This window comes from Cibotium barometz, chromosome 19 (genome assembly GCF_041138505.1).
Source record: "Cibotium barometz isolate CiBa-2024 chromosome 19, ASM4113850v1, whole genome shotgun sequence".
NCBI lineage: Eukaryota > Viridiplantae > Streptophyta > Polypodiopsida > Cyatheales > Cibotiaceae > Cibotium > Cibotium barometz.
Genome location: NC_141064.1, coordinates 10,694,580 through 10,710,562, shown reverse-complemented (window position 1 = coordinate 10,710,562; position 15,983 = coordinate 10,694,580). Strand labels below are relative to the sequence as shown.

Here is a 15,983-nt window from a genome sequence, read left to right as displayed (position 1 = left end):
TTTTATGCTGTGTATGCACCTAGGGGAGTGCTGGTGATCATCAGTAGGTTACTGGGGCACTTTTTACTTCAGTTAGTGGAGGTTTTTTTCCCCAGTTTAGCTTAGTTTCACTTATAGCGGCTTATAATAAGTGGTTTGGTCCACTTGGCACAGTTTATGGCCGGACCATGAGAACACACTTTAGGTCACATCTTTTATATGTGGCTATTGTACTCTTTTTATGATGATCAATATATGAGCAAACGTGTTCCTCTCTCTCTCTCTCGCTCACGCTTCCTATTGGTGTGCCTTCCAAAATCCTAACCCTAACAACTCTATTCTACACTTTGGTATCAGAGCAGCCTCGCCTGCCCTGCCCGTACAGGCCCTCGCCATCAGCTGCCCGTACAGGCCCTCGTCATCAGCTGCCCGTACAGGCCCTCGTCATCATCAGCTGCAGCCACTCATCTGCCCGATCTCCAGCCCACGTACAGTCCTGCACAGACAGCCGTACAGTCCGTACAGGCATGCTGTCTGCCCATACAGGCGCCGGCTGTTCCGTACAGCTGTTCCGTACAAACGTTGTACTGCTGCCCGCCGTACAACTCTGCCCGTACAGCCTGGTTTGCTGTTCTGTACAGTCCGTGCAATGTACAGTCTACTCCGTACAGTAGACAGCAGACGACCAGCACCTGCTGCGTATACCTGCAGCAATACAGTTGCCGCTTCTCCTCCGTACACTGCTCCGGACAGCTGTTCCGTACAGCCTACAGCCGACCAGTACTTGAGACGACCAGTACTTGCAAAATCACACGGGTAAAATTTAAAGCTTTACATGTTTTGAAACTTGGGCGGTTTTTCTGTGAAAGTTTTTTTGGCAGATACAGAGAGGTTTTCTTGCAAAGAAACCTCTACAGGCTTTTGCAAGGCTTTGGGTGCAGAAATTTTGGCCATTTTTGGGCATTTTGGCACTGTGTGAGCCACTTTTGTAGCTGTACTCAGTCAGTGGTGCATTGTTTTGCACATTCAGAGGATTGAGAGTGCAAGCATATTTGGGTCAGTTGTACTCAATGGAGTACAGTTGCTTTCAGGGTTGTTGTTTTTGGGTTTTTTGATACACAGGTACAACATTGTGCACTGGCATAATGGCAAATCAACAGCAGAGTGATGTGTTCACGTACTTGTCTAAGGAAGACAAGCTGGATGGCATGAATTACTCCTTGTGGAGTTTCATGCTGAGAAATGTGCTCGTGGCAAAAGGTCTTTGGGATTTTGTTAGTGGTGATGAACCATGTCTAGGTCCATTGGCTCCAGAGACTCCTCCTCAAGGGGGTGCTCGTGGAAGAGGACAATAGGCACAGGCACCGGTTCACAGCCACAGCCTGTTCAAAGAACAAATGCCCAGAAGACATGGGATGCCAAAGATGCACAAGCCTTATCACTTATTGCATTGTCAGTACAGAGGTCTATTATACCTCATATTCGTTCAGTTGGCTCTTCACGGAATGCATGGGTGACTTTGGAGTAGATGTATGCTGCTCGTAATGAGGCACGGATCTCATTTTTGAAAAGAGAGCTGGAAAACCAGAAGATGCGCGTGAAGGAGATGATATGCCTAGCCACTTGAACAAGCTGCAGGATTTGAGAGAGCAACTCATCAATGTGGATGAGATTATTCCTGAGACACAGCTTGTATCCACCATCTTAAACTCTTTGCCAAGATCCTACTTGGCTTTTCATACCTCTTTGAACCTTAGCATGAGGAATGCTATTGAGCCCCTAAAGTATCAGGAACTTGTTGCTCTCTTGTTACAGGAAGAGCAAATCAGGAAGAACATGAACATGAACACAAGTGCTGAACAAGCATTTGTGACAGGTCAAAAAGGGAAAGGCAAGTTTCAGTCAAAGAGTTCAAATCAGAATTCAGGTGATGGTGGCTCATCTCAGGATACCAAGAAAGGTGATGGACAGCCCAAGAAGAAGGGCAAATGCCATTACTGTAAGAAGCCAGGTCACTACATCACAGAGTGTAGGAAGAGGATTGCCAAAGAGAAGGAGGAGGAGTCTGGGATGTCTATAAACGATGCCTCTAAAGCTCCTTCGGAGACTGCTTCCTTTGTTGTAGACAGGGATTACTGTTTCTACACATGCAGTTATGATGCCTCTTGGTCTTCACAGGCACTCAGTGTGACTGAGCATGCATGTACTTGGTATTTTGATAGTGGTGCTTCAAAGCATATTACATCTCGCAGGGATTTGTTTTGTAATGTATGCCCTGCCCCTGTTGGCAAGTCTGTTCAGTGTGCCAATAATGCTTCATATCCAGTTCGTGGCATTGGGGAGATTCAGCTTACAGCCATTGATGGTTCTATTCTTCGCCTTACAGATGCCTTATATGTACCAGGGATAAAGAAGAATCTGTTGTCCATTTCTTTTTTAGCACAGTGTGGTATGCAAGTCAACTTTGATGATGACAAATGCATGGTTAGAGACAAAGCTAATGCTTTGACCTTGATGCTTACTGGTACATTATGTCATGGACTCTATTAGTTGGATGCATTTCAGCCAGTGGATCAGTCCGCTTATCATGCATTCACTCTTACTCCAGCTATGGTTGATGCGGAGTTATGGCATGCTTGCATGGGGCATGTAAATTTTGGTAGTCTTATGCTTATGCAGCGACATAACATGTTGACAGACCTACCTCTTATGGAGAAGCCTCCAGATCACATATGTGAAGGATGTATTTTGGGAAAAATGCATCGGTTTTCCTTTCCACGTGATCAGGCTCTACGAGCAACTGCAAAGTTGCAGCTTATACACAGTGATCTTTGTGGTCCCATGCAGACGAAGTCATTAGGAGGTTGCTTCTATTTTGCTACATTTATTGATGACTTCTCTCGTATATGCTGGGTCTATCCGTCGACACAGAAATCACAGGTATATGATGCATTTTTGGCCTTTGTAGCACTTGCTGAAACAGAGTCAGGATGCAAGGTTAAGAATCTCCGTTCTGACCGAGGGGGGGAATATGTGTACAGTGTCACACATGTTGAATTCCTTTCTTTTGAGTAGAGGTATCAAGCATCAGTATACTACTGCTTATACTCCACAGCAAAATGGGGTTGCAGAAAGGAAGAATCGGTCACTCATGGAGATGGCCAGATGTATGTTAAAGGCAAAGAAGCTACCACATGTCTTTTGGGTGGAAGGTGTTATGTGTGCTTGTCATATTTTGAATCGATGTCCCACAAAGGCATTGGTTTCCATTACTCCTTTTGAGGCTTGGCATGGCCGCAAGCCTTCGGTATCACACTTTCGTACTTTTGGGTGTCTAGCATATGCACACATACCCAAAGGGTTGAGGAGGAAGTTGGATGATAAAGCCACAAAATGTATTTTTGTTGGGTACAGCCATGAGAGCAAGGGCTACCGGTTATATGACCCACTGTCCAAGAAGATATTCACTAGTCGGGATGTGATTTTTGATGAAAAATCAGAATTATCCATGGCTAGTTATGATGCAAATCAGGCTGAAAATGATGTGTTTGAAGGCCTACTACCTATGGAGTTTCATTCCACAGTTGGTGATCCAACCCATGAGGGTGCAAGGCAGCCAGCTAATCATGAAGGTGGTGCAGAAATTCAGCAGGAGATTGAGCCAGAAGTTGAGCCAAATATGGGGCAACAGGCTCCACAGGTCAGACATATACCTAGATGGTATTTGAGGACATTACAGGATAGCCATCTAGATGCTCCTCTTGCTGGCCGTACTCGTAGGGAGACACGGACCAATGAGCATGCACACATCATGGATTTAAATATGGTTATGGCAGCTAGTTTACAGGATGATGATGAGCCTGATTCATTTGTGGATGCACGAGACAATGTGCATTGCAATGAAGCCATGCAGGATGAACTTGATTCTATTAAAAGGAATCAAACATGGGATTTGGTTGATCTGCCCAAAGGCAAGAAAGCCATTGGTACTAAGTGGGTCTATAAGTTGAAAAGACATGCAGATGGATCCATTGACAGGTACAAAGCCCGTCTAGTTGCAAAGGGCTATGCACAGAAGAAGGGCATTGATTATGAGGAGACATTTGCTCCTACATCCTGTATGTCGACACTTAGGAGTGTCATTGCCTTGGCTGCACATCGTGGTTGGGTTGTTCATCAGTTGGACATCAAGACTGCTTTCCTACATGGGGACCTCGAGGAGGAAGTTTATGTACATCAGCCCATAGGTTTTGCAGAACATGGTTATGAAGGGAAAGTATGCAGGCTGAAAAAGGCCTTGTATGGTTTGAAACAAGCTCCGCGAGCTTGGTATGCAAAGATAGATGCTTTCCTGCTCACTCAAGGCTTTGTGAACAGTCCATCAGAAGCCACTTTGTATGTAAAGAAAGGAGAAAGATCTGCTGGTCATCAGTCTTTATGTAGATGATCTTTTACTTACGGGATCAAATGATGACAAAATTGCAGCTTTTAAAGAGATACTACAACAGACATTTGCCATGTCTGATTTGGGGCTCGTACACTACTATTTGGGCATACAGTTTGTGCAGGATAACAGAGGCATTGGGTTGTTGCAATCTCGGTATGTTGCTAAACTTCTGGAGAAGTTCAAATTTCAGGATTGCAAGCCTATCAGCACTCCTATGGAGCCTGGGATGAAACTGTCACTACAAGATGACAGTATTTTATTTGATGCCACTATATATGCTCAGGCTGTTGGGTGCCTTATTTACTTGTGTAATACACGGCCAGATATTTAGTATGCCGTATCTCAGTTGAGCAGATTCATGCACAACCCGCGATTGTCACATTGGCAAGCTGTGAAGCGTGTATTTCGGTATTTGCAGGGTACCTTGTCTCTTGGATTGCTTTATCCTGAGGGGGGTGACATGCAGCTATATGCTTACAGCGATTCAGATTGGACAAGCTGTGAAGCGTGTATTTCGGTATTTGCAGGGTACCTTGTCTCTTGGATTGCTTTATCTTGAGGGGGGTGACATGCAGCTATATGCTTACAGCGATTCAGATTGGGTGTTGATTTTGATACCAGACATTTCACTAGTGGAAATTGTTTCTTTCTTGGCTCTTCATGTATTTCTTGACTAAGCAAGAAACAGACCACAGTGGCCACTTTGTCTTGTGAGGCAGAGTACAGAGTAGCCTACACTACTACCGTTGAGTGTGTATGGCTACGTCGTCTTATGACTGATATGGATATTTCAGTGGAGGAGCCTACACCTATCTATACTGATAGTCAGAGTGCCATTGCCGTGGCCAGGAATCCTGTGTTTCATGCTCGCACGAAACACATTGAGATTCACTATCACTTTGTTCGGGAGAGACTCCAAGCAGGTGATATTAGTCTAATTTACTGCCCTACAGATCAGAATGTGGCAGACATCTTCACCAAGGTACTACCACGTCCGAAATTCGAAGCATTCCGCACTGCTTTGAATTTGTTTCCTTTTGGTGGATGATGTACAGTGATCACATATCACTCCAGGGGAGTTTGTTGGGTTTTATGCTGTGTAGGGGAGTGCTAGTGATCATCAGTAGGTTACTGGGGCACTTTTTACTTCAGCTAGTGGAGGTTTTTCTCCCCCAGTTTAGCTTAGTTTCACGTATAGCGGCTTATAAGTGGTTTGGTCCACCTGGCACAATTTATGGCCGGACCATGTGAACACACTTTAGGTCACATCTTTTATATGTGGCTATTGTACTCTTTTTATGATGATCAATATATGAGCAAACGTGTTCCTCTCTCTCTCGCTCATGCTTCCTATTGGTGTGCCTTCCAAAACCCTAACCCTAACAACTCTATCCTACACATTTGAGCTTTATGAGTATCTTGTTATGCCTTTTGGTCTTACGAATGCCCCGGCTACATTTAATAGAATGATGGATCACATATTCCATGGGTACAGGAAATTTACAGGTGTCTTCTTTGATGACATCCTAGTCTTTTTGATGAAGACCGAAGAAGAGCATAGAGCTCATTTGGCCATTGTTTTTGAAGAACTCCGTAAGCATAAACTCTTCATAAATGCAAAGAAGAGTGAGTTCTTCTTGTCAGAGATACATTATCTTGGACATATTGTGTCCAAAGATGGAGTGCGGATGGATCTTGCAAAAATTGATGCAATTCGGAATTGGCCCGAATTGAGTTCAGTGCATGAGATCCGTAGTTTTCTTGGATTATGCTCTTACTACCGCAGGTTCATTCGGCACTTTGCATGGATTGCTTCTCCTTTGTATGATTCGACAAAGAAGAAGGCCACATTCAAATGGACTAATGTAGAGAGGGATGCATTTCTCAAATTGAAAGATGCAACTACTCATGGTCCAGTGTTGATCATTCCGGATTTGCAAAAAAAGCTTTTTAGTGTGGAATGTGATGCATCTGGAAATTGCATAGGAGCTGTTCTTAATCAAGAGGGACATGCCGTGGCTTATGAGAGCCGTAGATTGCATGATGCAGAGCTGTCTCTTAGTATTTATGAGAAAGAGCTCTTGGTTGTAATTCATGCACTTACTATATGGAAACATTACCTTCTTGGGGCTGATTTCACTGTGAAGACAGATTACCAGAGTTTGAGGTATTTTCTCACCCAAACTAAGTTGTCAGAGAAGCATATGAGGATAGCCAATTTCCTCTCTATGTTTCATTTTCAGATCTTGCACACCCCAGGAAAGAAGAATGTAGTGGCCGATGCATTGTTACGAAAGCCGTATGTAGCAGCTATCTCGGTTGCCTCTCATGGGGACTTGTTTTTTTTTTTCCCCCGAGAAAAGATCCTTCATTAGTTATATAAAAACGCCCGTAGGGCTACAAAAGATCTCTCCTGCTCATAAGAGAAGCAGAGCAGTGAATACAGCAAGGCAGCCCGGGAGACTCTCCCTAGGTGCTGCAAAATACAAGCATCAGTACAAAGGACTGAGGGGCTAAATCATTCAATAGGGGGGGGGGGGGGAAGCCAAACAGGTGGCCTGTAATGCCAACGGGGGGATCCTGTGTGTAAGGTATAGAAGGGGCCGCTGCGCCAGGTGGTGTGAAAGGCCTGTCGCCGCAAGATCGCCTCATCCGAGTCGCCCCGGATGCGGTCATACTGTCCTCGCAGGGTGTGGATCAACTCCTGCCAAATCCCCCGTACAGTCTCTGCTGGGGGCTCCAGTCTCCCCTCAAAGGCTGTGAAACACCGGGCCCTCCAGGTGAACCAGATGGTGAGGCTGCTGAGGAGCTCCCATCGTAAATCCCTCTCCTGTGTCCAGCTGGCGGATGAGAAATCCGGTGCCGGAACCAGGCGAGACTGGCCCCTAATGAATCTGATGGCCTGACTGTCCTGCTCCATCTCATAGCCCATAGCAAGCCCTGACGAAGTCGACCAAGCAGCGGCACCCCACGTAAACATACCCTCTGGAGAGAGGGGGGCCAGAATACGCAGCATCCGTAGCCAAATCTGCTGCACCTGAGGGCAATCCCAAAGGCAATGTCTCTGTGTCTCCAAAGGGTGGCCGCATCGGACGCAGGCCGCCGGAAGACCGCTGTAAACAAGCTAGGTGCCAACTGCTGAGCCCCTGTGGGCGACCAGCCACTGGAAAGTCGAGATCCTGCGGGCCTGTCGACTAGCCCAGAGACGAGCCCAAAAATCCTCCAGGAACTCTTGTGAGAGTCCCTGTAGCCGCCAATGCCCCGCTGCAGGTGGAGAGACCATCCTCCTCGCCGTCAAAATATGCCGTCCCAGCCGAACTGTATAGTGGAAAAAGGTGATCTCTGTGGCCTCAAGGGATGCATAAGGATCATGCCACTCGTACTCCCCAGGGTCCCACTGTAGCCGGGCCAAGGGGCGCGTTGCATATGCCCATATACGCCAATCCGGGAGCACATCTGCAGGGTCGGGGTCAATATGCCACTTCCGAGAAGCGGCGGCCACTACCCGTATCCTCTGAAAGGTGCACTCTGCAACCAAAGGCGACTCCACCTTCACTCTCTGAAGTCTGCCCTCATCCTGAATCTCATAGTAGAGGCATCTGCCATCCTCAGTGCCAGCTCTGACAGCAATCAGGATCTCCAACTGTGTAAAGGCTCCCATCCACCGTGGGGCCACTAGCTTGAAAGGCGTGAACCACTCCTTTGTGAGTGCCTCCTGAATATCATCCCTCATAATCAACCCCCCTCTGAAGTGACTCAGCCTCTCCACCTGGATCTCCTCTGGGAGACTGCAGAAGGCCTGCCAGTCTCCAAAACTACGTGCTGGGCCTGCCGCTAAAGGTCCCCAGGCTAGACGAGGCCGAGAACCCAGCATATGACCTTTCTCTGTGCGAACCGCTGGGCTCTAGATGAGCGGCTGTCTGGCCCGCTCCTCAACACAAGAAGGAGGTCGCTGAGTAAGCCCCGGTCTCAGCAGCTCCCAAGCTCTCAGGATGCTCAAAGCAAATCTGTCCTCCCATCCTCTACTGAGGCCTGTCCTCCTCATCTCTATGAAGATCCAGCGAATCTCTGGGTGCCCAAGTGCCCCCTGCTGGGGGAGCCCGAGCCTGCAGCCGCTGCAAGAGAAGCTCTTTCCAAGGCTTAGCGCCTGGAAGCAACCCCCGAACAATAAGCTTCCCCAATAAGGCTCTACTCTGATCGACTGGATCTATAATGCCCAAGTCTCCCTGAGCCAGCGGAAGTGTAATAACTGTCCATGCAACCTTTGCCCGAGCTGGCTGACCGTCCCGCCCAGACCAAAGAAAGTTCCTGATCAGTCTCTGTACCTGGCTGATGCAAGAGCTCGAGAAGATCCAGCAAGACGTAATGTACCACATGGTCGCTAACAGGACCTGATTTGCCACCACCACCCTCCCAGCCAAGGATAGTCGAGCTTACTCCAATACAAAAGCTTCTTCCGAATGCTTAGAAGAAGCGGGGCAATCTGCTGCTCAGGTGACAAATCTAGTCCAATCTGGCATCCCAAATACCGCACTGCTGTGCTAGGAGGAATCCATCTAAAACCGGGGTCCGGGCTCCATGCCGGAGTGGGAGCACTACTGATCCAAAAGGCCACCGTCTTGCGCCAATTGATCAATGCTCCCGAAGCTGCACTAAAAACCTGGAGCGATTGCTCTGCCCGAAGAAGATTGGCCTCTTGGCCATGCAAAAATAAGCCCGTGTCGTCTGCAAACTCAGCATCGAGCAGGTCCTCCCCCCTGACTGGGAGCTGGAGTCCTCTCAAACCAACCTCCTCTGCCGTCAAATACATGCTCATAGCCTCCGCAAAGAAGAGAAAAAGAAAAGGGGCGAGGGGACACCCCTGACGGACTGATTTGGTTAGCTCAAAACTCGGTCCCCGTCCTCCTGTGGGGACTTGTTTGCCATGCGTGATTTGTATCATACGGATGTTGATTTTGTCACTATTTGGGTTGATTTGATGGCTGGTCATGCACATGCCTCATATGTGATCAAAGAGGGTTATCTCATGAAAGATAATTGCCTATGTGTGGTGTCTGACATGAGACAAAAGGTTTTGGATGAGTGCCATGCTCCTCCATATGTTGGTCATGGCATAATGCCTACTACGCACATGATTGAGCGGTATTTCTTTTGGCCAGGTATGCGGAAGGACATAAAGGCACATGTACGTGCATGTATCACCTGTCAAAAGGTGAAATTTGATAGGCAAAAGGCACCAGGTTTGCTTCAGCCATTGCCTATTCCCATGCAACCATGGGAAAGTATTACAATGGATTTCATTATGGACTTGCCACGCACCCAACAGGGTAATGATGCAATTTGGACAATTGTGGACAGGTTTAGCAAGCAAGCTCACTTCTTGCCAGTCAAAAAGACCAAAGTTGAGCATATGGTTAAAATATATCTTTCACAAGTGTTCAAGCATCATGGAATGCTGAAGTCCATTGTGGGGGATAGAGATCCCAATGAAAGAGTGCACATAGCGGAAGCAGAGTGGCACTAGAATGTGCTGAACAGAGAGTGCAAGAGAGAGAGAGATATGGGAAAAACTATGATGAATATACTGAAGCAAAACAGTCCCAAGCAAGAGACACTACAAGTCTCATAAGTGAGGGAGCAAAATATGTACAAGACTGAATGAGAAATGAGAGGCCAGCACCCACTATTTATAGTAGGGGGAAGTTGGCCGACTAGAGCTGCAAAACAGGCCGATTGGAGCTATTGGACAAGGCCAACTGGAAAATGCCAGAAAGGCTGGGAAAAATCCCAGAAAAATACTAGAAGAAGGGGTGGCCAGCCCACAAGCAAGGGCCATGGAAAAGGGACCAAATGGGCACCATAAAAGAGCAAAAATTGGGGATGAATGTGCTAACACCCCCTCTCAGCACCAGATGGTGAACAAACTCCGAGAATCCGAAGATGAGGAGCCAAGGAAGCTTGAGAAACCGGCTTGGTGAACAAATCTGCAGCATTCTCCGCGGAAGGACAATACTCCAAACGCAAATCTCCAGCAAGAACCCGTTCATGAACATGGTGATATTGAATCTCAATGTGTTTCGTACGAGCATGAAACATAGGGTTCTTGGCAATGGCGATGCAACTTTGATTGTCACACCAAAGAAGAGTAGATCCGGTAGGAGGACAGCCGAGCTCCTCCAATAATCTTCGCAACCATATCGCCTCACATGTAGCATAACAAATTGGACGGTACTCCGCCTCAATAGAGGAAAGTGCCACAGTAGGCTGCTTTTTTACTGCTCCAAGAAATGGCTCCAGACCCAAGTGAAAAAACACAACCAGTGGTCGAACGCCGTGTATCTGGATCTCCAACCCAGTCTGAGTCAGACCATCCAACAAGAGTGCGTCCTTGGCCATAAAAGATGCCAAAATCCAGAGTGCCACGCAAGTACCGAAGAACTCTGAGAGCACACCGCCAATGGTGCTGACGGGTTTTGAATGAGAAGGAACTCAATAAACTGACTGCGAAGTATATGTCCAATCGGGAGTAGGTCAACCATACCAAACAACTGACGAGAACTCGATACTGTCCCTGATCAGTCCCTGGAGAAGCATCAAGTGAAGAAAGCTTCTCACCAATATTAATAGGAGAAATATTGGTTTGCACCCAGTCATCTGAAATCTGTCGAGAATCTCCCGAGTGTACTTCTGCTGAGAGAAGAAAATGCCCTTCGAGGTCTGCCAAATCTCAAAGCCAAGAAAATAATGCAAGAGGCCAAGATCCGTCGTCTCAAACTCTGTCTCCAAAGCATCCATAACAGAACGGATCCGCACAGAATAAGAACCTATAAAGATGAGGTCATCAACATAGACCACAATGATAACAATCAACCCCCTCTCAAGGAGGATATAAAGGTTTGAATCTGCGTGAGAACGGTGCAGGCTGAGCTTTTGAAAGAACTCATCAATCCGCTGGTACCAAGCCCGCAGAGCCTGCTTTAGACCATATAAGGCCTTCTTGAGCCGCGGGTACACATGATCCTGTTTGCTCGGAACAACAAATCCTGGCGGCGGCTGATCAATATAAACCTCCAGTGTAAGCTCTCCATTCAGGAAAGCCGACTTGACGTCCATTTGGAAAACGTGCCAACTATGATGTCCTGCAAGTGCAAGAACGGTGCCAATGGTAGTTATCCGGGCCGTCGGAGCGAAGGTCTCATCGAAGTCGACACCAGGACGTTGAGCATAACCCTTGGCAACCAACCTCGCCTTGTGCTTGTCCAAGCTGCCATCAGCTTGGAACTTTGATTTGAAGATCCAACGCACACCAATCACCTTATGCGCTGCAGTGGCCGAGGCACCAAAATCCAAGTGCCATTCCGTTCGATAGCATCCAGCTCTGCCGGCATAGCACGACGCCAAGGCTCATGTGAAAGAGCCTCGTCTACAGAAGTGGGACCAGAAAGACCATTAATGATAAGAGCATAATTAACAAACATGTTGCCCTCATGAAGTTGTTTCCCTGTAACTCTGGAAGAACGCCGAAGAGAACCAGGCGGAGGAGCAGAAGGAAGCTCACGTAACCCAAAATCACGAACTGTCTGATAATACCAACCAGGTATAGATATGCTCGAACTCGCCGGAGGAGGAGCAAGGTCATCATCATCTGATTGAGTATCCTCAGTTGGAGGTGTAACAGAAACAGCGGGAGCAGGAGGAGGAGGAGAAGAAGGCGGAGACGGAGGTGAAGGAAGAAGAAGCTCACCACCCCCCTCTGAAGATGTAGGAGTCTCGTCGAACACTACATCACGGCTCACAACAACTTTACTGGCCTGAGGATCATAAAGACGATATGCCTTGGACACAGTGTTGTATCCGAGAAAAGTCATGGATAAGAGCAGCCAGGTGAGAAGAGGACAAAGCAGCACCCATAGCCAATAACTGGTCATGGATAACCTTGGCCTTCATGAGAAAAGACTACGTGGAATTGTTTTTAGGAAATAACAAGCCGTAGAGTTGCCCGTGCAAGGTAACTATCCTCATCAATGAATCTTGTGCAAAGAGATCCTCCAATTTTGACCATACCTGATGAGTACTGGTGAGAGTTTGCACTGCCGGTGAGACCTCCTCGGTGATGGCCCGCACAAGCACAAAATGCGCCTTCGAGTCCCGATTCTCCTAGTCTTGTAATTCCACAACAAATTTATCCTCTTGATCTTGAGTCCACCGCCTAGAGTTTTGAGGACGCTCGGGCTTCCTTTTAGGGCCCTGAACAATGTCCCACAAACCCTTGTGGATGAACCAGATCTGCATCTGAAGCTTCCAATGAACATAGTTGGATCCTTTCAACTTGTCATCCTTGTTCGTACAGGGGGGAGCCATATCCACAGCAGCAAAGAACAAATCTCAGCTCTCAAACACTTCTCTCAAGTGCTTGCCAACGAAGAAGCGAGGCACCAGGAACAATCAGCCCCCTCTCAAACCGTAGAGAGAAAGAGGCGGGACAGCAGCAAAACATTCCAAGATCCATCGGGAACCGCCTACTGGAAGGGCAGGGACTCGTGGTGGAAGAAGACAGTGAAGAGCCACTTGTCTGGCAGCACCACGAGCAAGAAACGCATCACCAACAGATGCTGAAGAAAAAAACGCAGCCAAAACACTTCAAAACCTGTCTCTGAAGAGCAAAACATAGCTTGTAGGGCTGGCCGACAGCAACCAGAAGAGGGCTGGACCAGAAACGCAGCAAGGTACTGAAACGCAGCTACTGTATGGGACTGATCTGCAGCCGGAGAAGTGATGGAAGCAAAATGCACAGCAAAGTGGGCAGATTTGCAGAGTTTGGAGCAGCCTGGACCTAAGCATATGATACCATGAAGGAGAAAGCACAGGCGGAAGCATAAACAGAAAACATATGAGAGAGTGCAAAGGAGATTGAGAGAGTTGGACAAGATCACCTTTTATAACAGCAGCTAGCAACTGAATGTTGAACTATGTGCAAAGGAAGTGGATGAATGAGTGAATAATCGGGAACTGGCCGACTGCCTCTAGGGCTGGCTGACTGGCCCTGGACAAATAAATAGGAGAAAATCCAGTAAAATCCCAGATAAATAGTAAAGCCCCAAAACACTGAGATGCACAATTCTAACAGTAGGGGTCTAGCTACCATATGTAGGCACTCCCATATGTACCTCAACATCTTGGACAGCCCTTTTCAGGGTCTTTGTATACAACAACACCTCTCTACCTGTGTAGGTTTCTGCAAAATCTCCTGGATCAGATCATCGCATGCCATCGAAATTCAAGGTGGCCATGCTCAATGCATCATGGTCCCATTTCCTTTGCTGTACTTGCAAGAGTGTAAGATCATCTCCCACATTAATCTTAGTGCCTTGTAAGCGCGCTCTCTTACCTGTGAAAGCCATGCGTGAGAACTTGAGAAGAGTGGCCTCTACTTGGTCGTATCTTTCTGTGCTCTCCATGTGTCGAAGAGGGTGTCCACCATTCCCCTTTATCTGCATAACTTGACCCATCCCCCCTGGATGAGTTGCCGGTGGGGCAACTTGTTCCCCTAACATTTAGGGGGTGGGCTTGTTGTTGCTTGCTTATTTGGTGAGTTTTCTAGATTACGTCTACGTATGTTTCATTTCATTTTGGGAGAGAGAGAGAGAGAGAGAGAGAGAGAGAGAGATTGGGTGCTGCTGCTGTTGAGCTTCTGTTTTTTCGTGGTGACAGGGGTTGCTACTTTCAGGTGGAGAAGTCCATAAAATTGGGGTTGAACATAGAAACTGCATATCGAATAGCTTTGGGCACATGGGCAAATTGGGTCAAGTCAAAGGTCAACATAACCAAGACGCAGGTCTTCTTTCGCAGCTATGAGCCTGCCCATTGGGAGTAAGTTGATATAGATCAAGCTGAGTAAAATTGGTTTGCTTGAATCACAAAAACATAAGCTAGCATGTCTGATTTGATCTTTTATGGACAGGGGCAATTGGCGCGACCGTTTGTGTCAATCGGAAACAAAGCCTGTATTGAACATGACTTACACAGAGGAGTTCCCACACTTACCTGTGTTGCAGGATGTTATCCGGCATGTAGATGTGCCTATTACTGTTTTAAATATCACGTCCATGTCAGCGTATCGTAGAGACAGTCATGTGGCTAACTGGACACGAGACAATAATGTAGTGGATTGTGGTCACTGGTGTCTTCCAGGGCTGCCAGACTCGTGGAATAGGCTGCTCTATGCTGCTTTGCTTCAAAGACAAGACGGAGCCTGGGCTCACCATTGATGTTGGAACAGAAAAAAGAGAGGGCGGTTAATGTCGATTCTAACTGTGGTCAACCATATCAGGGGACTAAATTGAATGGGACATTGATGAGATAAGGGTCAGGACTGTGTGCTTAGAGCTTTGTTGAATATGGACAATCTCTACTACAGCAGCCTACTCATGTTCTACTCTGTTGAAAGATGGATGATGCAAGGCACAGTTTTCTTGACAGAATCTTAGACATGTGACAACGTGATGCTAACTGGCTCTATGCTTTCTTCATCCATCTGACTAGTCAAAGGTCAAACTATTTGACAAAGAGGTACAGCTTTGTATGGTCCTCTAGTTCAACTCTTTGATTTTCTTCTCATTGGTCAAAAGACATCTTTCAGGTCTTTGTACTTCAAGATTTCTTGTATTTTCTATTCATTTTCATGTAAAGTTCTTGAATGTTAAGATGGCACTCTTAATAATCTTAGCAATTCTTTTTGATTAGAGACACCAAATAATATTTGTAGATAGTAATGTTAGAAATATCAAGCCGTTCAACAACTTGACATGCCTCATCTATCCAAGTTGTCTTCTTTAACTGAAGTCCACATTAATGCTAGTGCAAGCTGCCTGCAGTGATGATTCTGGATTGATCTGCATGGTCATAAGTTGATTTTAATAAGTCCAAAAAATTAGGTGCTATTTGCATGCAAATCTTCTTGGGCTTGGGTAACCTGATTTTATGCTCTTTGGTGATACCCACAAGAACCCAAATCGGAATCTACTAGCCAGAAGTAATTGGGTGTTGACAATTTTGCTGCATCAGAACAATGATCCTGTTGGTTTTTGCCTGCTTACACAGTGCACAATAAATTTGACAGTGATCTGCTGCAACCATGATTATCCAATTGTTTGTGAATGCATATGAAGGTTAGCACTACAGATGTCATTTATTTGATGTAACATCAATTCCTTAATGTAATCAGGCGAGCCTTGATGTATGGAGGCCAATGGTAGTACCACAGGAAGTTTTCGCATCGTTGGCTATCATGTTTCCTTGATTGTGAGTAAAGGGAAAAGTTTCATGGTAAAGATACTTGTAGATAAGTAGTTGATAAAACAAAGCCAGCCTCATTTACAAAAAAAGCACATGGATTACAATCAATTAAAATCTTATCCACTGTCTCGAGTGATCATCCCTCAAGGCAGCTAACTTGTGCGGGAGGGAGATGATCCCTCAAGGTAGCTAACTGTGAGAGAGAGAGAGAGAGAGAGAGAGAGAGAGAGAGAGATTAATGTCAGAGCAGGGCCTACATATA

General features: G+C 46.6%; 1 protein-coding gene across 2 annotated transcripts in view; it reads left to right on the top strand.

The window, feature by feature from the left end:
- Window positions 1-15,220, top strand: part of LOC147628221 (protein trichome berefringence-like 7) — a 51,600-nt gene extending 36,380 nt beyond the window's left edge. The window contains exons 3-4 of one of the 2 annotated variants that reach the window (XM_086813287.1): window positions 14,138-14,296; window positions 14,388-15,220. In XM_086813287.1, the coding sequence (XP_086669413.1) occupies window positions 14,138-14,296; window positions 14,388-14,694 (466 nt within the window). In that variant the 3' untranslated portion in view covers window positions 14,695-15,220. The remainder of the gene's footprint in view (window positions 1-14,137; window positions 14,297-14,387) is intronic. The other variant, XM_086813288.1, reaches the window with a different exon arrangement.
- Window positions 15,221-15,983: the final 763 nt, after the last annotated feature.